We start from the raw sequence: 24,908 nt of genomic DNA on the forward strand, positions 1-24,908 counted from the left end.
TTACAGCTGGGTCAAGTGACATTTATTTATGTACTTTATTTTCAGCTCTAACTGTTGGGGGTGATCAGAACTGACCTGGTTTGAAGCTTGCTATCTTAAACCCCACATTATTCAGGGGTCCCTCAGCACACATCAGGATTGGGGGTCCAGTTACTCAAGGTGGAAGGTGCCGATAAAGTTCCTAAAGCCCTTTATTACCCCCATCTTCCCCCTGACCACACCCTAGCACATCCAGGTCTGGTGCATTGAGCCTGAGTATTTTTCTAGGACTCAGCTGGAAGAATATCCCTGCTTCCTCTGGGGAGGGCCCCTGTTGACTCATGGGCTGGTTGATCTTGGTTGGCACCATCTCTACCATATCTTCTAGAGAGTCCTTGAAGAATCTAGGCCCTTTGTTATCTCTCTCTTCTCTGCAACTAAAATAGATCTGTCTTCCTTTGCCTGGCATGTCCTGGTTTTAGCATGAAATGTCCCCCATCCCAAAAAAGCCATCAGTCCTTGGCAACCAGGGCCCTAAGTAACAGCAGCAAATAAAACCTGTGTGTAATAGAATACAATATAAATGCATAGTTTTATGATAGGTATATATTAAAAGGAAAGCTATCAAAAACAATTATAGTGGGAGACTGTCATAATTTTGTAATCTTTGACAGATCACTTAAGTACAAAGAAAACTTAAGAACAGGGGCTCCTGGGTGGCTCAGTGGGTGAAAGCCTCTGTCTTCGGCTCAGGTCATGATCCCAGGGTCCTGGGATCAAGCCCCATGTCGGGCTCTCTGCTCAGCAGGGAGCCTGCTTCCCCCTCTCTCTCTCTGCCTGCCTCTCTGCCTACTTGTGATCTCTGTCTGTCAAATAAATAAATAAAATCTTTAAAAAAAAGGAAAACTTAAAAACAGATTTGAACAATATAATCAGTAAACTCATTTTAAACTATACAATTGAACACTGTAGTTCACAGAGAAAAGACTCTTTTCACCTCATTCAGCAACATTGGCAAACCTCTCAGATGTAGTTTACTATGGAAGTTAGGTCAGGATGAATCTTTGCTGGAACCTTGCCATTCCATAGGTGCTCTACGAGTCTGGGGGACTTTGATGATGTTGTTGTAAGCAGAGGCAGTTTTTGGTATTATGGTCTTAAAATTCTTTCAAGTTAAACCTATGGTAGCCAAGGTATACAGAGTAAAATATTAGGGCTGCAATCTCTCTTCTAGAGATTCAAAATTCTATTTCAAACATCTTGGGTGTGTCTTTGTCTACAGTCCAAAATGCTTCCACTATACAGAAATCTTTTTTTTAAAAGATTTTATTTATTTATTTGACAGAGATCACAAGTAGGCAGAGAGGCAGGCAGGCATAGAAAGGGGGAAACAGGCTTCCTGATGAGCAGAGCCTGATGCAGGGCTCGATCTCAGGACCCTGAGATCATGACCTGAGCTGCAGGCAGAGGCTTAACCCACTGAGCCACCCAGGCACCCCTACAGAAATCTCTTTTGAAGGAAAAAAATCTCTTATGGACCCAAGGTTGACCTACGTTACATTTATTAAAATGTAACTTAAATAAGTACACTCATAAAGACCAGTTAAAAACACCCAGGCATTACAGCTTTCATATAACTAAAATGCCAAAATAAATTTATGAATAAATGCAACTATAAAACTTTAAAATGTCAAATACATAAAGTTATCTTCTTGCAACAGATGATATTGTTTTGCTGGAATTAAAACTCCATTTTGGGTTTATCAACAGAAAGATATAGTCTCAGGTCTAGTTACTACATGTTATCACTCTCTGAATTTTGGCTTCAATTATACCAACGGGGGCAACTAATAAAGCATGTAGGCAAAATAATATTAGTAACCTCAAAAATGTGTTTGCTACCTTGAAGATAATCAGATATCATAATTTTAAATTCTTCTAAAAACCATCCTGAGATGCTTACCTAAATGGGTGCCATTTTATACTAATAAAAATAGTAACTAACATCACTAACATCTACTGAACTTTACTATATGCTCCAAGTCTTTCACATGTAGTGACTCTAATCCTTGCAATGTCACTATGAAATCAATACCATGTATTTATCTCCATAGTTTCAAAAGAAACTGAGGATCACAGAGGTTGAGTAACTTGCCCAAGTTTCACAGCTAGTAAGTAGAAAAATGAATTTGAAGTCAGACAGTCTGGCTCCACTCAATCATTACACTAAATTACCAGTCTCATTGTTTTGGACACAAGGTAGTTATTGGAGGTTACTAAATCTGCATCAAATTTAGATCTAATCCAATTATTGCTGAAACTAGCAACAGGAACTCTGTCATTGTGTTTTCACTACAACACCTGCTGCTAATAAGTTCCTGCAACTTAGTGACTATGACTATGACTATGACTAGCATGAGAGCAACAGTCTTTGACAATATAGTGCTGATCCCAGGAATTGTTCTTTTTTTTTTTTAATTTTATTTATTTATTTGACAGACAGAGATCACAAGTAGGCAGAGAGGCAGGCAGAGAGGTGGGGGGAGACAGGCTCCCCACTGAGCAGAGAGTCGGATGTAAGGCTTGATCCCAAGACACTGAGATCATGACCTGAGCCGAAGGCAGAGGCTTTAACCCACTGAGCCACCCAGGTGCCCCCCAGGAATTGTTCTTCTGAGTCTGACGAGCCTGTGCCCTGTGGGGACTCACCGTTCTCTCCATGTACCTCTAGTTAAACTCCTCTCTGCCTCATGACCTGAGCCACCAGGCCTGCTCCTGGCTCACATGAAAAGACACAGAGGCAAATACAGGCCCTACCATTGGCTTTGGAGTTGCCATCAAGATAATACAGAACACATTTTATTACTAATTATTTAAGATTATCACTGAAGTAAAACTGCTAATTTTAGAGAAGACACAGATCCCTCAAAATGTGTATATCTCAGAACCCCAGTGGTCTGAGAGACCCATGAGTGATATAAACTCACACTGAGGAACACTTTAAAAACATGGTTTGGGGCACCTGTGTGGCTCAGAGGGTTAAGCCTCTGTCTTCAGCTCAGGTCATGATCTCAGGGTCCGGGGATCAAGGCCAGCTTTGAGCTCTCTGCTCAATGGGGAGCCTGCTTCCCCCTCTCTCTCTGCCTGCTGCTCTGCCTACTTGTGATCTCTCTCTCTCTCTGTGTCAAATAAATATATAAAATCTTAAAAAAAAAAAAACAAACAACAGCAGTATGTATCCCTCCTTGTATCTGACAAGAACATGACTGAAGCCACCATTCCAAACACTGTTATATTTTCGAAGAGTTCTTTTCTGCTCTTAGAATCAAGAACTATTGTGCTTCAGTTACATTTTTGTTTTGTGTTTTATGTTCTGGACATGTGACATTCTGTGTTTCATACTTTTTCTGCACAGCTCTCAGAATGATCTGTGATTATACATTCATTTACAGAGTTTCCAGATGAATGTCAGTTCCTCTCCTTCATCGCTAAGTGCTGTCAAGACAGAGACCATGTCTGCCCTGCACCCTTCACAGAACCTGGCACATAGTAGGGCCTCACTGAGTGTTTGTTAAATGAAGAAATGGGTGGATGAGTCAATAAATAAATAAACACATGAGTCATGGGTTGGTCAGTTCTTGTTCGGTGACATGCTGGAAAGTTTAGAGTTGGATTTGTTTACTTTCATAACAAGTACAGGGGGTCTTATGCTTGTATTTTTGTATTAGTTTCATTCTTAATACCATTTTATATCTCTATCCTTAGTCTTCTTTTTTCTTTCTCATTTACTTCTAAGTTAGTCTCCCTTAGTATGGTTTATGAAGACCAATAAACTGTCTGAGATTTCTTGTAGAACAAGGTAGATAAATACATTTATCAAAGTCTTTCCAACATACTTTTGAAACCTTAACACTGAATTCTGTCCCAACAAACATATGTCATCACCTGTAAACTCTTAGAGAATAGCTGTGATGTGCTAATTCTAGCGCCATCCTAACATTTAAAGCCAACTCAACTCAAGCCCAGAAACCACATGTGGTGCGTCATTTCAGGCAGTGCTATGTATTTTGTATGTAACAAACAGATTTTTAATAAGGTTAAGCAATTGGACAAGAAAGAATATATGGCTTCCTACAAACTGTATGGATTTGGGATCAAAGATTTTAGTGGTTCTCCAAAATATATTGAAATTACAATAATAAAAGGTTTGCTATTAGGGGTGGAGAGATGAAAAGTGGACAGGGGTGGGGAAAGAGACAGGTCTGGGCAAGATCCTGGTCCCTACCCACTGACAAAAGTCTGATCACAGAATGAAGGTAGAACATTATAAAGCAAAAATATTAAATGATCTAAATCCCTCGGTAAAATCTAACATAGACTATTCATATGCTAGTGGCCAGAGTGACTTGCAAGTCTGAAACTTCAGCTAACTGCTCTTAATCATTTAAACCATTTTCATTTCAGATGTTTACCAATTCTCTCTTAAAATGAAACCCAATGTTTAAATCCCTTTAACGAGGCCACCCCTACACGTTAAACATGCATCTCATGCATGTACCTTAACTAGACCCACACACTAGATGTGAAAGGAGTTGGGTCTGCCCTCTCCAATCACTTGCTCCCACCAGGATGTCAGATTACCCTCTCCTTTGGGCTTAGTCAGAAAGCACAAAATGTCCATTTAGCAAACTGAGATTTGATTTCTATTATTAATAAGGCTCATTTGAGTCAGTTGAATCTCAGACAACAAACTGCAAGAGGCAAGAGTGGGTGTAAAGAAACAGATGGGTAATAATCATGTGTCACAGATAAATGACAATTTTTTAAAAGAATTTGATAGGGTGTGGGCTGGGGCTTTTTTTCCCCCCTTCCCTTTTCTCTCTCTCTCCCCCTCCCTCCCTCCCTCCCTCTCTCTCCTGGGGCTTTCTCTCTCGGTCTTTCTTTCTCCCTCTCTTTGGCGAGGGGTGGAGATTATAGAAGAAAGGGAAGGGGGAGAAAAAGCAAGACAATAGGCTAGACAGAGCGCCTGATCGGCATCCTAAAGCAGTCTGCCCCGCCCCCACTCCACCCCAAACCTATCACCTGGTAGCTCAGTGGTTGTGATTTCAAAATTGGAAGAAGCTGCCCGCCCCCCACCCCACCACCCGGCCTCCCGGACCAAGGGTGGTCTCCAACCGGGGGCAGAGGAGGGGAGAGGAGGCAGGAAAATAGAGGGGAGGGAAGATGAAAGCTAAGGGAGGAGCAGACTGGCAAGACCTCTTGGGGACAGTGGCCCTTTTTCCCTCCAAAGTGGTGGAGTGGCATAAAAATCCAGATCCACTGGGGCCCGCTCACGTGCCAGCTCCCCTGCTCCAAATGCAGGCCGCCGCCGATGCCGCACCTGCTGCCTCGCAGCTGCGGCAGAGCGCCCCGCCTCGAGCCTTGACGACGCCCGGGGGACGCGCCCAGCCCGCCGAGCACCCCTCACCGCTTCCCGGGAGGGCGGCGGCCAAGCAGGAAGGTTAGGGAGGGGCAGCCCCCGTGCGACGCTTGCCGCCCGCCAGCCCTGACCCAGAAGAATGCCCCACCTGTCAGGCGTGGCGCTCGGAGCGAGTGCGTCCCACCGTCCCCACGCAGAGGCCAGCCCTACTCAGCCCCGGAGGATCTTTCCGAAGATCCTCCAATTTTACATCATCCACAGAAACCTTTAGACACAAAACGCACAGCTGTGGGGAAGGGCGGCATCACTCACACACACACACACACACACACACACACACACTAGCAGACCCTTGACAATCGGGACCAACCAGCTCGCGCACGGTGGACGGACGGTTGCCGTAGGGGTCTCAAATTCCATCAAAAGAAACAAAACCAAGGCAAGCCACGACGCCCATTCCCAAGCCGGACTTACCTCCTGCACAGCATCTTATCCATCCCTGGTCTTCCACGGTGGGTTGCTGTTTTGCTTTGTTGTCTTTTCCTGTGGGTGTCTGCTTAATAAACGCACCCAGCTAATCTGCAGAGCAATGTTTTCTTCCCATCCTGCAGCCCCACACTTGTCAGAGCTGCCTGGAATTCCACCAGCAATGCAGCTTCCCCGCGTCAGCGGTGATTACAGACAACAGAAGCCGCTACTTCTTGACAAAAGGCTGTCGCTCACGCTCGTCCCTTACAGCCCTGCGGTCAGAATTAAATCCATTTCCCGCACAAGGCTGGGAGGAAATGAGAGCTCTCTTGGCCGTGCGCGCTGACAAAAGGACGCCTGGCGGCGCCCACAGCGCCCCCTCTAGCGGGCCGCTGCCCGGCTGCCCCAGGGCCGCGATGCTGCAGTGCCCCCACCCGCAATGCCCGCCGCCCGCGCTGCCGCAGTCCCACCGCCCGGCCTCTGCCCACGTCCACTCGGGCACTACGAACTTAGCCAAGAGCTAGTATGAGGATTTTGTTACTAGGAAGGAAATCTGAAACGTGACCTTCATTTAACGATATATTCTCCCTAGGATTTAAAAAAAAAAAAAAAGTCCTACAGCTGAAATATTTATTGCCTGGGAAATCTGCCTTTAGAAAATTATACGCATCGGGCTCTCTGCTTGGCGGGGAGCCTGCTTCCTCCTCTCTCTCTCTGCCTGCCTCTGTGCCTCTATGCCTACTTGTGATCTCTGTCAAATAAATAAATAAAATCTTTAAAAAAAAAAAAAAGAAAATTAACTATTAGGGGTTTTAATAGCAATTGTTGACCATTTGAATCTGAGCCCAAATTATCCCTATTCTAATTCTTCTACTATAGCAAAATTTTTTGTTGTCCTGCGGTCTGGGACTGTGCGCCCAGCTCCCTCCAATTCTCATTACTTTTCTCCTCTCACCCCTCTCCTCATCCCAGAGGGAACAGGTGTTTAGTGAATAGGGAACTGGGTGGAGAACCAGAATACTTGATTACAGTCTCAGACCTGCCATTAACTAGCTGTGTGACTTTGATGAAATCACTTAACCTTTCTGGGCAATACTGTCTCAGTCTGTAAAATGACAGCATACCTAAAGCATCTTCCACTTCTACTTTCTGACAGTTTCTCTCAATATGCCCTCAGACTAGGAATATCATGTGGTAGCTTAGGACTTTAGAAACCACTCCCCCCACCCAGCCCCACCAGCTTCCCCAAATCAGCATTCACTCCACATGGTTTTGTTTTTGTTTTTTTGTTTTAATGTTGATTGCAGGGCAAGTATGGCTTCCAGAAAAGCTCCTGGTCATTTCCCCCAACCCGATCATGGCTCCTCTGCTCATTCTAGCTCTAGGCCACCACCACCGTTAGATGCTCCCATAAAACCCACGAATCTCCATCACAGGCCTGCCACAGAAACAATTTCTGGAGGTGGGCCTAGGAAGCTTTTTATTTAACAAGCATCCCTAGTAATTCCTTTGTACTCTGACATGTAAGAAATGCCACTCTATGTGAGCTACTCCTGGTGTGGAAAAAGAGAAGATGGCCACCACAACCACCCAAGAACTGGCCAATACTCCATCTCAGATGCTTTAGCTCTTCCAGCCCCTCCATCCCCCAGTCTCTATCCCCTCCTTTCTTACCCAGAGCTTCTCACTCACTCCCATTTCACTTTCAGAATTGCTGAGTCCACAAGCTTTTTCCCCATTCTCCTGTCAAAACCTGCTAGAATTATAAGCAGCTGAGTCACGAAGATCCAAGTTCCGTCTGGCCAGCACCAGGAAGTCATGTGTTTATTGAGACACTTCAGGTGGCTATGCATTATTGGTGCTGAGGGAGGATATCTAGGGAGTTAAGAACATCTCCTCCAGAGCCCTGAAATTATAGTTATGGTGGGCCCTTTTCGGAAATAGAATCCATAAAGGGAATAGAGAATTTTTGTTTAGTCCAGAAATAGCAGGCTTCATAAATCCCCTTAGTCATCTCCATCACTCAAAAATTTCTCTTCCTGATGTATTATTTAGCTTTCTCAAACTAGTAATTGCAAACTCTTGGTGGCTCCTGCCAGTGTTCTGAAGGCTTTACATCCATTTTTATTCATTTAATCCTCACAAGAACTCCATAAAGACAGTACTATCATTATCCCATTTTACAGTTGAAGAGATTGACACACAGAGAGGTAACTGACCAAAGGTCACACAGCTAGTGAGTGGTTGAGCAAAGATTCAAACACACACAATACAGCTCCACAGCTTATAAGCCCTAACCACTACCCTGCACATGGCTTCTGGAAGGAGATGGAAAAAAAAATTAACTTTAAAATGCAGAACAAGGGGGCTCCTGGGTGGCTCAGTCATTAGGTGTCTGCCTTCGGTTCGGATCAGGATCCCAGGGTCCAGGGACCAAGCCCCGCATTGGGCTCCTTGTTCAGTGGGAAGCCTTCTTCTCCCTCTCCTGCTCCCCCCGTTTGTGTTCCCTCTCTTGCTGTGTCTCTCTCTGTCAAATAAAATCTTTTTTAAAAATGCAGAACTAGTACAAGACACTGATAAAGTTGATAAGGCTGATATATTCCTTTCCCCAAAAAGTGATTCTGCTCTTCTGGTCATCACAGTTAAAAAAAAAAAAAAAAAATCCGCCATCTTCTCTTATATGCTGTCTGCATGTGACAAGTGCTGGAAAGATTAATGCCATCCTGTGGCTATAGGAATTCTTCAAATATCAGATAGGAAGCAAGACTTCAGTATATAAATTTCCATATTAAGGAAATTTATATATTTATAAATATAACATTATATTATAATATTAAGAACCTATATGGAATTTTAGTTGAAGTTCCCGAAGTTCTTACTCAATTCCAAATTCACCTTGAAATCCTACAAAAGGAACAAGAACTGCAGCTGACCCCACAGGCTATCCTGGGAAGATCATAAGAATTCAGAGTCCCTACCACAGAAAACCCAAGATGCCTAGCCCTTAACTAGGGACAGGAAAGCACAGAAGAATCCATGTCAAGTCCAGAAAATCACATCTGACTAGCCCCCAATGACCACATCAAATAAATTTTAATAAATTTTAGTTTAAAATTAGATTTTCTGACTGATTTGCAGTAAAATTATTTCTAATCCTGAGGTCTCTTGACAAAAAATGTTTCCAGTCAGCAATAACTTATCAAGTGAGCAGATGGCTATGAAATAGACTATAGTGCCTCCACCTCCTGGTATTCATGTCCTTGTGTAATCCCCTCCCTCTTAGGTGTCACAGGACCTGTGATTTGATCCTAACCAACAGAATACAGCAAAGGGGATGGGATATCGTTTCTGTGATTGCCTTACATAAGATTCTTCATCTTGCTGACTTTCTTGATTGCCTTCTTGGTTTGTATGCTTTGATTAAGTAGCAATGCTAAGAAGAGCTACACAACAAGGAACTATAGGTGATACCTGGTCAACCACCAGCTAAAACATCAGTCCATAAGTCCTAGAGGAATGAACTTGGAAGCAGACCCTTCCCCAGTCAAGCCTTCAGCTGACACCCCAGCCCAGACTAACACCTTGATTTCTGCCTTGAGAGTGAGCTTAAAGCAGAAGACCCAGCTAAGCCATGCCCAGGTGTGACTCCTCATCCACTGAAATGGTGAGATAATGAATGTGTTAAGTTACTATGTTTGTAGTAATTTGTTACACAGCAATATATAACTAATACAGTGCCTTAGCACTCTCCAGGTACAAGCATAGTTATAGATGGCCTTCTCTAGGGCATGTCAAAGGTGCTGGAGGGATTGACACCCCAGAGGATCAGCTCTCAAACAATGACCATCAAGAGTTGAGGAACAGCCTGGCTCCCTCATTCCTAAATGTTGGAAGGACACCTCTGAAGCATGTTGTACATAGTCTTCCAGAGTGCCTCAGCAGGACTAAGACCCAGTGGCCCACAGCAGCAACCTGCCCAGTCATGCATCTTTCATAGTCTGGCTTTTCTCCCCTATATTACTTCCCCACTATCCTACTGGTAGTTCCTGGGCTTGTCTCCCAAATAAACTATAAATCATGGCCTACTTTGAGGGAAATCAAATTTAAGAAGGGAGGAAATACAGTGCTTTCAAAGCAAGACCAATGATAAATTCCAAGTCTAGGTTTCCTGAAGATGCCCCTCTCCAAGCAGGCGAAAGTATAGCCAACCTGTGGCTGAGGCCTGCTGTGGAAAGAAAATGAACTGGGAGTCCAGGACCTGGGGCTCCAGCCTCACTCCCAGTGACTGTGTGCACTGAGGAAGAACTGACCCAGGTTTCACTTTCTAGCTGTATAATAAGGGTAACAGCCCTTGCCCTCTGCTGTGGGTTGAATGGTGTTCCCCCTACCAAACCCCTGTCGCCAATTGCTATGTTGAAGACCTAACCTCCAGAACCTCAAAATGTGACTATAATTGGAGATGGGGTCTTCAAAGAGATAACGGAGATAAATCAATGAGATGTTTAAAAGATTAAAAAACTAGGTGATGTGGATAGGTCCTAATCCAATAGGATGGGTATATTTATAAGAGGAAATGTGGACATGACTGGCACAGACAGAAGACCATGTGAAGGCACAGGGAGATATCAACCACCCACAGCCAAGGAGAGGAAAACCAACTCTCTTGATACCCTGACTTCTTGATCTCGGTAAACTTCTGGTTCAAGTCACCCAGTAATTTGTTAGGACAACCCTAGAAAACTAAATCTCCTACCATCCAGGGTTGTCATGCAGACAAATTAGGATACCAAATGTAAGTACTTAGTCTTATTACTGATCAGAATGAGACCATCAGCAGCCCTAACCCCAGGGAAGAACCATATAGAGCAGGGTGGTAAAGCGGCACCCACAGCTGGTAGAAAGGTCCCAGACTCCAGAGGAAAGGTAATTCCTATTATAAAGTGGCAGAGAGCTTGGCTAAATTGTGTCCTAGTGTTCTATAGAAGGTAGAACTTACAAGTGATAAAATCAGGTATTTTACAGGAGAGATTTCTAAGCAAAATAGTGTAAGTGCAACTAGGGTCCTTCTTACTGCTTATAGTAAAATACAAGAGGAGAGATGAATTAAAGGAAGAATCATTAAACACAAAGGAATCAGAGCTTGAAGACTGGGAAAATTCTCAGCCCATCCATGTTGCCAAAAGTGAAAAACCTTGTTCTGAAGACAGCACTAAGGGTATGGCTGAATAACCATTTGATAAAGAGGTCATGGAGTGTAATTCATGGACCTTATCAGTCATCTTAGCAGAGGCTAGGAATAGAGATGGGTTTTTCCAAAAGAGAGAGTGCTAGATTGAACTAAAGCAGGACATAATGAAAGAAGGCTGTCGAATTCCTTGGATCTTACAGGATGAGACCACAAAGCTACTCAGTTGCAAATGTGCACTGCTCTTCCAGGAAAGGGAAGAATGACCCCAAAAATGATTCAGAGATCACCAGGGCTGCCATTCCAACCACAAACCCATGGGTCAGGTTGGCTTCCTCCAGGCTTCAGGGGGCAGGGCCACTGCAGAGCTGTGTAGGGTGATGCTTCCACCTCAGTGGGCCTGGAAGGTAGGACACTGAGCCAAAGAGGGTATAAGGCTTAAGATATAATGGAATTTGCCTTGCCAGGTTTGGGAATTGCCTGGAACCCATCACTTTCTTCTTTCTGATTTCTTCCCTTTGAATGGGAATGTCTGTCCTATGCCTGTTCACCACTGTATTTTAGAAGCACATACTTATCTGGTTTCACAGACTCATGGCTGGAAGAGAATTTCACCTCAGAATGAATCATACCTCAACTCTCACCCATACGTGATTTAGAGGATATTTAGATGAGACTTTGAACTTCAGACTTGAGAACTCATGCTAGAACCAGTTAAGACTTTTGGGGCTGTTGAGTGTATTTTGCATGTGTTAAGAGCATGAACTTTTAGAGTCAGGGGCCAAAAGCCATGGACTGAATTGTGTCCCCCCTCCTCCCCTCCCACCAGATTCATATGTTGAAGCCTAACCCCCAATATGACTGTACTTAGAGATCGGGGTTTTGGGTGGTTGCTAAGGTTAAATGAGGTCATAAGGTTAGGGTATTTTTTTGTTTTTGTTTTTGTTTTTTTTTCTTCTAAAGATTTTATTTATTAAATTTGACAGACAGAGATCACAAGTAGGCAGAGAGGCAGGCAGAGAGAGAGGAGGAAGCAGGCTCCCCGCTGAGCAGAGAGCCCGATGTGGGACTCGATCCCAGGACCCTGAGATCATGACCTGAGCCGAAGGCAGCGGCTTAACCCACTGAGCCACCCAGGCGCCCCAGGTTAGGGTTCTTAATCCAATAGGATTGGTGTCCTTCTATGAGGAAGGGAGACAAGAGTTTGCTCACTCACGCACACCACTGCTCAGTCTCTCCACCCACTCCCACCCTACCATGTGAAGCCACAGAGAGAAGTCTGTAAACCAGGAAGAACAACCTCACCAGAAACCAAAACCCATCTGATCTTGACCTTGGACTTCTCAGCCTCCAGAACTGCTAAACCATTGTTTAAAGCCACCCAGTACAGGATTTATATTATGTCAGCCCAAGGAGATACACACTTTGTGTCTTGGTTTCTCTACCTGTACAACAGGGACCAGCAGGTCTATCTCATAGGACTGTTGTGAGAGCAAGGTAACATATGTAAAGTATGGGAACAGATACAGCATATGTTAAGTGCCAGGTGAGCAATGTTATAAAGATGAAGACTGTCTCTATACTCAGGATTATGGCCTTAGCTGGGTTTTTAGACAGCCTTGAAAACTGTTACTGCCAGTGGCCAAAGCCTACCACTCCATACTCTTCTAGCTTAAGTTTACATTCCTATTAAAGGTTAATTTCCCCAGGAAGGGTAATAGGCACTTATTCCTTAAGTGATGAAAACAGACAGAATGAAAGATATTAGATATAAGTCCTAAAAAGAGGAGAATGGAAGCTGCATAGGGCTGAAGGATAAGCATGAAGGCTGAACACTCTGAGATCTATTTTTTTAAAGCATGAGATTAAGGAAAAAGAGTTGAGTAAGTATGTGACAAGTTAGGGCATTTAAAAGGTAATTGTTAAACTTTGAATTATCACAATTTTTTTAAGAGACTTCAACTTTCAAGACTGCATTTATTTGTCTCTAGAAGGTAGCCCTGGGCTGGCCTTTTCACTTTTCATATTTGGGGGAGCCTGTAACAAAGAAGAGAGTCCCTTATAAATGGCTAAACAATAAAAACAGTACCAAAAGAACTATGTAAGAAATATTTCATTAGTAACCAAAACTGTTTAAATTGAAAGATATCGGTTTTTACCTATGAAAATTCTATCATATTAATAAATCCCACTGTTAGCAAGGATATAGTGAAATTGGCCCTAAAAGCTGGTGGTATTATAAATGGCCTCATGCATCAAGTCATAGATTGTACCTACCTATGACTCAGGACTTCCACTTCTATGAATCTATCCTAAAAAAGAGAAAAGAAAAGGAAAAGGAAAGGAAGAAATAGGTAAACACATCAGGCTATTTGCCATGTTTATGAAAACAAAATACTGAACACAACTTAAGTGTCCAAAAATTAGAAAACCATTCCATTTAATGGACCATTAAAACTTATAATAAAGACTACATGTTAATGATAGAATAAGAAGAAACAGAACACACACTGGTATATAAATGTGATAATTTCTTAATTCAGTTGTATAAGAAATAAATTTAGAAGCCTTTTAGTATATTTCCATTAGTGGTTTTACTAAGATGGTAAGATCATTTTGGGTCTTAGTATTCTGAAATCTCAATTTGAAGAAAAAAAAAACATGATGAAAAACAAAGCCACTCCAATCAATCACTGTGGATAATAAAGCACTGTAGTCATGTGTTTAATTCAGTTTATAAAAACACATTTACCTATTTCCTAGTCTAGTCTCCTCTATATTTCAAGGGTGAATTTTGTTAGAATGAAAGGCAGTAAAGAGTTTAACACTATTACCTACATGCCCTGATTCCATCCTTTACCGACCCAGTGGATACTGGGCAAGTTCCTTAACTTCTGTTTTCTAGTTTCCTGATGGGTAAAATGGATATAATTATACAGCGCAGGATGGTCATGCAAATTAAATACGTTAGTATATATACACCACCAGGAAACATGCCCAGCACAAAATAAGTATCAACAACTTTTCTGATCTTGATCAAGTCCTTCCACCATATACATGATTAAGCTAACACTGAGTTCCAGTTTAGCTTTAAAAGTTTCATTTTTAGGGACGCCTGGGTGGCTTAGTTGGTTGGGCGGCTGCCTTCCTCTCAGGTCATGATCCCAGCATCCTGGGATAGAGTCCCACATCAGGCTCCTTGCTCGGCGGGGAGCCTGCTTCTCCCTCTGCCTCTGCTGCCACTCTGCCTGCCTGTGCTCTCTCTCTCTCTCTCTCTGGCAAATAAATAAAATCTTTAAAAAAAAAAGTTTCATTTTTAAAAATTTTTCACATATCCAGAGTATGTTAAACCTAAGAGACAAATTCAGGTATTGCTGGGTTTACCCGAGAAGGTAAAGGTTAATTTGATCCTATAGCCTAGAGTCTAGTGTATTACAGATTATTGTCTTAGTTTGGTTTTAAGTATTTGCCAGAAAATTCCAGAAATGTAATACTGAATAATCAGATAATGAAAACTTGCTGGAGATTATTGATGTTGCTTTAGTCTCACAGTTCATTAAAAAAAAAAAAAAAAAAAAAAAAAACCAAAAAAAAAACAACCTGTTGGCCTCATCTGAATAGTTGAGGGTCCAGGAAGAGGGTGGTCTGAGAAACAGACTCAGCTTGCTACTCAGCCACTCTGATAAGGTGGGCATGCTGCTGTTGTTGGTTGTATAGCTGCATGGCTTGACATATCATCCAATGTACCTTACTGTCCACCCACTGAGCCAAGGCTTGGGTGTGGGGGTAGGGAGAGAGGTAGATAGATACCAACCAGAAGCCCTCACTTACTTAGCTTCAGAATTCAGTTCCCAGCAATAGTAGTCTGAAAAGCAAGGCTCTCATTTGAGAGAAGCTGACTTTGTTGAAAGGGAGAAAAAACACATGGGTTCTGGCGGGCCAGACCTCAGATGGCAACTCAGGTGGTCACAAAGCAGGGAGGAGGCAAGATATGATGTGAGGAAGAATTCCTACAACCAAAAATGGAGATGAAAGTTGAAACAGCAGGAAGTAGTTACTCAGAGGGGATAGAAATAGTTTGTAGAAGCTGCTTGATCCTTGGGAAGGGGTTCTACACCATGCCATCCCAGGCCTTGACCCAGGGATGGGGAAGAATTACCTAAGGGGACAGAAAGGTAAAGAAGAATCTGAGGAAAGCAAGGATTCATACCCACTTTGTGGGGTATAGCCTCTCATGGAAGTTTAGAGACCACATGCCTGAGGGACATCATCAAGTATGTACCTGAGGGCAGCTGCATAGCCCATCTGGGAGTGGAGAAGTCAGGTAGACCAGAAGATGCCTGGGTTCTAAAAGGCAAAAGTCCAGCAAGCCTGGCCTAAGAGAAGAGAAGCCACAATGGGATCAAGGACATCCACAGCAGACATCAGCTCAACAAGACCGGGGGCCCAAGGACTAGTTGGGGAGATACACATGAGCATTCCCATTCCAGCCTCCATAGTACATACTCTCTTTGCTGTACCTAAAGGAGGATGAGAGGATCTCCTAGAAGAGCTAGCATAAGAGGCAAAAAAGCCCCATGGGGATTCTGAACATTAAACAGATACAGTATTTACTCAAAGAAGTACTTACCCTTAATGGGGTAAACCAGTCTTGCCACCATCTGTGTCAGAGGGTCTTACTGGGTTCTCAAAAGTAGAATTCAATGGAGAAAGTTACATTTCTTCCCATCTAAATTGTGCTCATAATTGTCAATCCTGTTTTGAAGTATGAGATTAGAACCAACATTGTGACCATAGCCTTGCCATCTCACATCTATAGGGAGAGCTGCACAGATGATCTTCCAGCAAATAAGCTCCTTTATTATGAGCAGGGCTTTGGCCACCAAGTCCCACATGGTCTGTCTCTTCCCTTGGGGACCAGCTCCAAATTGTATGATGCAGGAAAACTCTTAGGTTCTTCTCACCTCAGAACACCTCAATGAGGCAGGTGCCCCAGGCCAATCTTCCACACTGGTGTTGCTAGAACAATATATTCTTGGGGACCAAAGTCTTCCAAAGAGGAGAAGAGGTCCCCAAAATAATCAAGTTGTATTTATAGACCCTACGCTCCCATTGAAAGATCTACTTTTAACACTGTGTCTTTGGAATCCATTTTATTGCTAATCCAGTGCAATGGGATAACCCGGAGATTAGAACAAGCAGAGAAGGTGGAGGGTTGGAGGACGCAGTGAATTCCCTCAGGGGCCAGCTTATGTGGTCCCAGTATTCGATGCCTCTCTGCTAACCCAAAGAGCAGTCTGTCTCAAGGGAGGTCAGTAGGGCATCAGAGAAGTCCTGCCTCTATCTTTGAGAGACCCTTACACTCAACTCTTGCCGTCTCCTCTGTATCTATGTGGGACCAACAAGATAGGCCTTTTATAAAAGTCATATAAATATTCCCCCTGGAAGTCCACTAGAATTGATTAAGACTTACTTCAATTAATTTAACTACCAGGCCCATCATAGGTCAGAGAGACAGAAATGATTAGCTTTCTCAAATTATGTTCAGCTCACTGCCAGAGTTAGGAGCACATACCAGGTAGAGATCTTGTCAAACACACTGAACTTCACACACGTACACTAAACCCACTTTTGTGATTGATTTAATTTTTCTGTGGGGACAGAAGATTGAGAGTTACAATGAAGGAAATCCCCCACTTATTTTCATCAAAGAAACTCATTTTCCCTCTAATATTTTCTTTTCATGCTGATCACATGGGGGTCTCAAGAGTCTGCCTCAGGTGCTGCTTAGATCTCTTCCTGAATAGCTGCAGCCCATGGCACCCTCCATTGGAGATGGCATTGCTCCAAGGTTAGATGGATCCTGTCTTGTATGCTCTAGGTCTCACCTTTCCCAAATTCCAGGGAGGACAACCAGCATCCATATCATCAAGGCACCACTCCCTAAACCCCCAAAGTTTAGAGGACACAGTAGCATCCTGAGCCAACACAACCACTAGTGCAGACTCATGCTGAGTCCCAGAACTCTTGGTCCAGGGCAGCAAAGTTTAATGCCTAAACTGGTAATGCAAGAAGGAATGGTGGGGCTGACAACCAGAGGACACCTACCCCATCAAAGGGAAGTCTGAGTTTTTAAAATACTCTGCTCACTAAGCCCATGAATATGCCCTACGGACCATCAGCAAACACTGGGATGGACAGATTTGTTCCCAGGGAGAACTCTAGACCACCACACTGAGGTGGGATATTTTGCTATCGCATACAGCCAGGATCTGGGGAAATGTGAGCTGGAAGGCAGGAGATCGATGCTTCAGGGCCTTCCCAGGGTGCTAATGAATTCATCCCAGCTGGCTAGACCATCTCACTTCAGAACTTAAAATGTTAGTAGAAGAAGTGTCCCCAGTGATTAATTTCACACAGAGATTACCACAACCTGCAGATGGGGTCGTGGAAATCTACCACCCCTAGAGGCCTCCTTCTCTCAGAAACCCTTCTAAGGCATATTTCCAGAACAGGCCAAAATTTAGAAGTATGAGACGGTAGCACATCCAGGCCCTATGACAGGCACTTATGCTTGTCCACATACTCTTTTCCAAAGTCCCTCTGACCCCAGCACAATTAGTATCTCACTCCACAACACTGAGGATGGTCTTTGTCCAGGGACGTACCTCTATAGGATCACAGCCTTCTCTGAACAAAATTCAGAGCCTTGTAGGATATGAAATGCCCAAGCCATAAACACAGGTGTCAAATGTTATAAACAATAGTGAACATCTGTCACCCAGCAAAATCCCAAAACAACAAAATCCTACACCTTAAAAGTCCAATTCTGAATGATTCTTGTCAGGACCTGGACATTGATCCCTATCCCTACCAATGCCAGATGCCCATGGCTTCACACAGCTCATGACCCTCTCCATTTGCACACATTACTTGCTGATTCAGTCCCCAAGTGAACCTGCTCTGGCCCCAAGAGTTAATCTCCATGCCTGCCATCAGCAGATTCTTATGTACTTCATTTGGGAATTTTGCCTCTCAGGAATGTTGTTGATCTTGCACAGCCTGTTCTGACTCCATCCTCAAATCCCCAACAATGCCCATCTCTGCCAGCCCTAGGATTCCACTCCTCAGTTCCTCTCCAAGGGCAGGAAGAAGAGTGCCATGCCTGAAAACTGAATCTGGAGGGGGCTTGCCTCCCAGATCCTAAGCTCCTTTGTATATAGCAATTCAGTCCAACAAGTCACATCAGCAATATCCAGGTTTCCAGTTAGGGTATCTGGCCAGGACCCTGAAACCCTATATTGTCACCTCTTCAGGTAAACTGCACTGCACCATTATGAGAATTGTTTGGCAAACAAAGACTGGGCTGAGCTTTGTTTCCCTGGCCCCTCTCACTCCATCCCGGTTCTTGATTGTAAAATGCAAGCTTTTATAAAGTTATTAAAAGTTATTTTGAATAATTGCTCAAGCCAGGGGCGCCTGGGTGGCTCAGTGGGTTAAAGCCTCTGCCTTCGGCTCAGGTCATGATCTCAGGGTTCTGGGATCGAGTCCCACATCAGGCTCTCTGCTCTGCGGGGGCCTGCTTCCCTTTCCTCTCTCTCTGCCTGCCTCTCTGCCTGCTTGTGATCTCTGTCTGTCAAATAAATAAATAAAATCTTTAAAAAAAAATTTTCTCAAGCCACATGCCCATAAGGATCTCAGAAGTAAATCTATTAACAAGGAGAAAACTAACCAGAAAGACAGTCACACAGTAGCACTTGCTATCAGCTCACAGTGAGGTAGGGGGATTCACGGTGGCCCTGAGTGAAGTTCTGAAGGCTGAGCAGGGTGAGGATGGCATCCACACATGGAGATGACCATGTCAGAGGATGTCAGAGACCAAGCAGATAAGGGAAGTGGCTACACAGTGGGGTGGCCCAGTGCAAAGTGGCAAAGTCCAACCAGCAGGAGAGGGGCTTTGGAGGGGTGACCTGGCATGGAGTCAGACCCAAGCCAAGTAAGAAGGGTGCTCAGGCAGAGTGGCAGGGTAGCATGGGGAGAAGACACCCGCGCCAAATCCAGCAGTCAGGCATGTGTGTAGGTGACCTCACATGGTGAGCGAGTCCCAGCAGAATGAGGTGACATCCACATATGCAGTGAAGGATGGCCTGAGTAGAATGTCAGAGCCAGGGAGAGGGTTCTTATGGCCAGGCAGCTTGTCATGGGTACTGTTATGGGCTGAATTATGTCCCCTCACAATTCATATGTTGAGGTCCTAACCCCCATATCTTAGAATGTAACTGTATTTAGAGATAGGGCCTTTAAAGGGATAATTAAGTTAAAACAAAGGGTGTGGGAGTTGGACGGAGATGGGCTAAATGGGTGATGAGTATTAAAGAGGCCACTTGGGATGAGTACTGGGTGTTGTATGAACGTGAAGAATCACTGAATTCTCTTCCAGAAATGAAATCACACTAGATGTAAACTAAAATTTAAATTTAAATATATATATATAATGAAGGGTGGGCACCAATCTAGTATGACCAGTGTCCTTATAAAATTGGGGCCACACACATGCAGAGGAAAGGACATTTGCAAGCCAAGGAGATGGGTCTCAGGAGAAACCAAATTTGCCAATGTCCTGGTCTTAGTTTTCCAACCCCCAGAACCATGAGAAATAAATTTCTGTTGTTTAAACCACTTAATCTGTGTCTTTTGTTATGGCAGCCCTGGTAATACAGGTGATAAAGCCAAAAAGGGGTGAAGAGAAGAGTCATCACAGGGGAGACCAGCACAGAGAGGAGAAGTGAGTTACACATGTGGTATCCTTGTTGAAAGATTCATTCCAAGGCTCAGGGTGGGAAAGTATATGTTGTCCAAGCTCAGAACATCTTCTGCCAGAAAGGAAGTGATCAAAAAAGTGACTGGTCTAATAGAAAACCAGCCCATTTGAAGGGTCTTTCACTGGCCACAATGAGGACAATTTGATTAACAAAATAGATCTTGAAATACTGTGATATTATGATGGTAATCTACTGAATTAAATGGAAAACTATGTGTCTACTGCATAAAATATAAATGAATACAGAAACAGCCAAAATGTTCTACAATTTAAAAAAAAAAGGGAGGGGGGTGTCTGGGTAGCTCAGCCAGTTAAGCATCCAGCTCTTGATTTCGTCTCAGATCATGATCTCAGGGCCATGAGGTCAAGCCCTGCATTAGCTCCTGCTTGGGGTTCTCTCTCTCCCTCTGCTTCTTTCCCTCTTTCCCTCTCTCTCCTTCTCTTTAAAAAAAAAATGTTCTACAGTAAATAAATGGTTAAACTGTGGCACACCCATCCCATGGATTAATACTCAGCAATGAAGAGTAGAGTAGACTTACAATACAACCACTGGGATGATTTAAAGGGCACTGTGCTAAGTTAAAAGGCCATATTCTAAAGACATATTGCATGATTACATATAGTATAGAACATTCCCCAAATGATAGAGAGATGGAGAATAGATTAGTGGTTGACAGGAGGGTAGGAAGAGTGGAGATATGAGGGCAGTGGGCGGGTGGCAGGCAGGAGACTTTTACGGGGGTGGAATAGTACTAGATCTTCCCAGGAGTAGTGATTCTGCAAATCTACACATGTGATAAAATGACAGGAAAGTATACACACATAGTACCAATACCGATTTTCTTATTTTGATACTGTCCTATAGTTACAGAAGACATAGATATTAAGGAAGACCATGTTAAGGATGCATGGGACTTCTCTGTACTATCTTTGTAACTTCCTGTGGATCTGTAATTATTTCAAAATAAAAATTTTCACAAATATAGAATGTTTGATGAAGAATAGGATATACAGATAGCTTCAAAACACCTTCACACAAAACACAGATTACGAAGGAGAAAAGCTAAACTTTAAAGTAGAGAGGCCTGGCAGTCATCCCATTAAGCAAATGATTGAAGTGAATATCCTTAGTAATAGAACAAATCAAAATGTACCCCATCCAATAGGAAGCAATGAGTAGAAAACAGCATCACTTCTGTGATATTTCTGCCAAAGATTCATGTCTGAATCTAACTCAGGAGGAAGTAGACAAACCCAAATCCAACATTCTACAAAACAACTGGCCTATAATCTTCAAATGTGTCAAGGTCACAAAAGTCATGGAAAGACCAATAAAGTGTTGCAGACAGCTAGAGGCTAAAAACATATGACAGCTAAATGCAACTCATGATTCTCAGCTGGTACTTCTGCTAGAAAAGACTTTCAGACTGTTGGCGAAAACATGAATTGAGCCTGAGGATTTTGTGGCAGTAATATCACAACATTGACTTCCTGATTTTGACAGCTACACTGTGGTCTACAAGAGAATGTCCCCATTTATAGAAAATGCACACTAATTGGGGGTGATGGGGTATCAAGCTGGCAACTTACTCTCAAATGGGTCAGCAATAAAGTTATTTGTTCTCTACCTGCAACCCTTCTGTAAGTTGTTTCAGAATAAATGCCTTTATGTTAACAATAAATGATTTAGATGTCAAAGAATGAGAAACTCTTCACAAAACTGGTGAAATCCTAGAACATTTCTGCAAAAAAATGGCACTCTTTACTTTCAGGCTTGGGAAATCACACTTGGCAGAGGGTACATACATATCCAAAAAATCTCAGAAACATGATTCTTTGTTCATTCTAAGAATTAGCACAGTCTTCAATTTAAACTGCATTAGCTAAAAGACTGAAATGTATGTACCTCCCTTTTTTAAAAGAAAGTTCTAGTTAGAACTTTTTTGTGTCTTACTAGAAAATGTTAGTCCCCAACTTTAAATCTACTTACTATAAATGGCCTATTTCCAGAATCAATAATCCTTAGAAGACACGGACATCCTGTACATCCTTGCTGCTGGTGATTTCAAGCATAAGCCTACTCTCTTCCCATTCAGGTTCTAGTCCCAGACCAAGCCCAAAAGGACTGGCAGAAAGGTGCAGCCAGGCAGCTCACCAGGAGAATGACATGGTAATACCTACCTGCTAAAAACCAGTGAGAATTAAATGCAAGTAAAAGTCTTGCCTTAATACATAGAACATATTGAAACTAACATTACTATTATTAACAGAGAGCACCTTCAAGGGTCAGCTCAGGTGATATCTTCATCGTTCATCCTCGTTCTCAGGCATTCCCTGTCAGCTCATGTAGTAGCCTTGGGGATTTTGTTGCCTAAGGGTTGACTGGCAAGGGAAAGTTTGGCTTATAGGTCAAGTGGCCAAAATATGAAAATCTAAAACTGAACATGTACGGAAGTAGAATCCTGAGAAAAGAGTAATCAAGTCAGAAATCAACAAAACAAAGAGGCAACCCACAGAATGGGAAAAAGATATTTGCAAATGTCACTACAAAGGGCTGATATCCAAGATCTATAAAGAACTTCTCAAACTCGACACCCAAAAAACAAATAATCAAGTCAAAAAATAGGCAGAAGACATGAGCAGACACTTCTCCAAAGAAGACACACAAATGGCTAACAGACGCATGAAAAAGTGTTCATCATCATTAGCCATCAGGGAATTTCATTTCAAAACCACAATGAGATACCACCTATGCCAGTTAGAACGGCAAAAATCAACAAGACAAGAAACAAATATTGGAGAAACTGTGAAGAAAGGAGAAACCCTCTTACACTGTTGGTGGGAATGCATGTTGGTGCAGCCACTTTGGAAAAGAGTTTGGAGATTCCTCAAAAAAATTAAAAATAGAGCTACCCTCTGACCCAGCAATTGTACTACTGGGTATTTGCCCCAAAAATACAGATGCAGTTAAAAGAAGGGCCATATGCACCCTCAATGTTCATAGCAGCAATATCCACAATAGCCAAACTGTGGAAGGAGCCAAGATGCCCTTCAACAGATAAATGGATAAAGAAGATGTGGTCCAAATGGAATATTACTCAGCCATCAGAAAGGATGAATACCCAAATTTTGCATCAACATGCATGGGACTGGAGGAGATTATGCTGAGTGAAATAAGTCAAAGAGGGGCACCTGGCTCAGTGGGTTAAAACCTCTGCCTTTGGCTCAGGGTCCTGGGATTGAGCCCCTCATCAGGCTCTCTGCTCAGCAGGGAGCCTGCTTCCCCCTCTCTCTCTGCCTGCTTCTCTGCCTACTTGTGATCTCTGTCTGTCAGATAAACAAATAAAATGTGGGACTTATTCCAGGGCTGCAAGGTTGGTTCAACACCCCCAAATCAGTCAATTTGATACAACACATCAATAAAAGAAAGAACAAGAACCATATGATACTCTCAATAGATGCTGAAAAAGCATTTGACAAAGTACAGCATATCTTCCTGATCAAAACCCTTCAAAGTGTAGGGATAGAGGGCATATACCTCAATATCATCAAAGCCATCTATGAAAAACCCACTGCAACTATCATTCTCAATGGAGAAAAACTGAATGCTTTTCCGCTAAGGTCAGGAACACGGCAGGGATGTCCATTATCACCACTGCTATTCAACATAGTACTAGAGGTCCTAGCCTCAGCAAGCAGACAACAAAAGGAAATTAAAGGCATCCAAATTGGCAAAGAAGAAGTCAAATTATCACTCTTCGCAGATGATATGATACTATATGTAGAAAACCCAAAACACTCCACTCCAAAACTGCTAGAACTTGTACAGGAATTCAGTAAAGTGTCAGAATATAAAATCAATGCACAGAAATCAGTTGCATTTCTCTACATCAATAACAAGAGAGAAGAAAGAGAAATTAAGGAGTCAATCCCATTTACAATTGCACCCAAAACCATAAGATACCTAGGAATAAACCTAGCCAAAGAGGCACAGAATCTATACTCAGAAAACTATAAAGTACTCATGAAAGAAATTGAGGAAGACACAAAGAAATGGAAAAATATTCCATGCTCCTGGATTGGAAGAATAAATATTGTGAAAATGTCTATGCTACCTAAAGCAATCTACACATTTAATGCAATTCCTATCAAAGTACCATCCATCTTTTTCAAAGAAATGGAAGAAATAATTCTAAAATTTATATGGAACCAGAAAAGACCTCGAATAGCCAAAGGGATATTGAAAAAGAAAGCCAAAGTTTGTGGCATCACAATTCCGGACTTCAAGCTCTATTACAAAGCTGTCATCATCAAGACAGCATGGTAATGGCACAAAAACAGACATATAGATCAATGGAACAGAATAGAGATCCCAGAAATAGACCCACAACTCTATGGTCAACTAATCCTCGACAAGGCAGGAAAGAATATCCAATGGAAAAAAGACAGCCTTTTCAATAAATGGTGCTGGGAAAATTGGACAGCCACATGCAGAAAAATGAAATCGGACCATTTCCTTACACCACACACAAAAATAGACTCAAAATGGATGAAGGACCTCAATGTGAGAAAGGAATCCATCAAAATCCTTGAGGAGAACACAGGCAGCAACCTCTTTGACCTCAGCCGCAGCAACATCTTCCTAGGAACATCGCCAAAGGCAAGGGAAGCAAGGGCAAAAATGAACTATTGGGATTTCATCAAGATCAAAAGCTTTTGCACAGCAAAGGAAACAGTTAACAAAATCAAAAGACAACTGACAGAATGGGAGAAGATATTTGCAAACGACATATCAGATAAAGGACTAGTGTCCAGAATCTATAAAGAACTTAGCAAACTCAACACCCAAAGAACAAATAATTCAATCAAGAAATGGGCAGAGGACATGAACAGACATTTCTGCAAAGAAGACATCCAGATGGCCAACAGACACATGAAAAAGTGCTCCATATCACTCGGCATCAGGGAAATACAAATCAAAACCACAATGAGATATCACCTCACACCAGTCAGAATGGCTAAAATCAACAAGTCAG

At 42.8% G+C, this 24,908-nt stretch overlaps 2 protein-coding genes across 2 annotated transcripts in view; both read right to left on the reverse strand.

Moving 5' to 3' along the window:
• ADD2 (adducin 2) overlaps window positions 1–6,416 on the reverse strand; it is a 103,974-nt gene extending 97,558 nt beyond the window's left edge. Inside the window, exon 1 of the mRNA XM_004742146.3 lies at window positions 5,873–6,416. The gene's annotated coding sequence lies outside the window, so the exon portion shown is untranslated. The remainder of the gene's footprint in view (window positions 1–5,872) is intronic.
• Window positions 5,550–24,908, reverse strand: part of FIGLA (folliculogenesis specific bHLH transcription factor) — a 28,831-nt gene continuing 9,472 nt past the window's right edge. The window contains exon 4 of the mRNA XM_045079325.1: window positions 5,550–5,663. Within this exon, the coding sequence (XP_044935260.1) occupies window positions 5,550–5,663 (114 nt within the window). The remainder of the gene's footprint in view (window positions 5,664–24,908) is intronic.

The sequence above is a fragment of the Mustela putorius genome, unplaced genomic scaffold (assembly GCF_011764305.1).
Source record: "Mustela putorius furo isolate JIRA1106 unplaced genomic scaffold, ASM1176430v1.1 tig00000281_pilon_pilon_pilon, whole genome shotgun sequence".
Classification (NCBI taxonomy): Eukaryota; Metazoa; Chordata; class Mammalia; order Carnivora; family Mustelidae; genus Mustela; species Mustela putorius.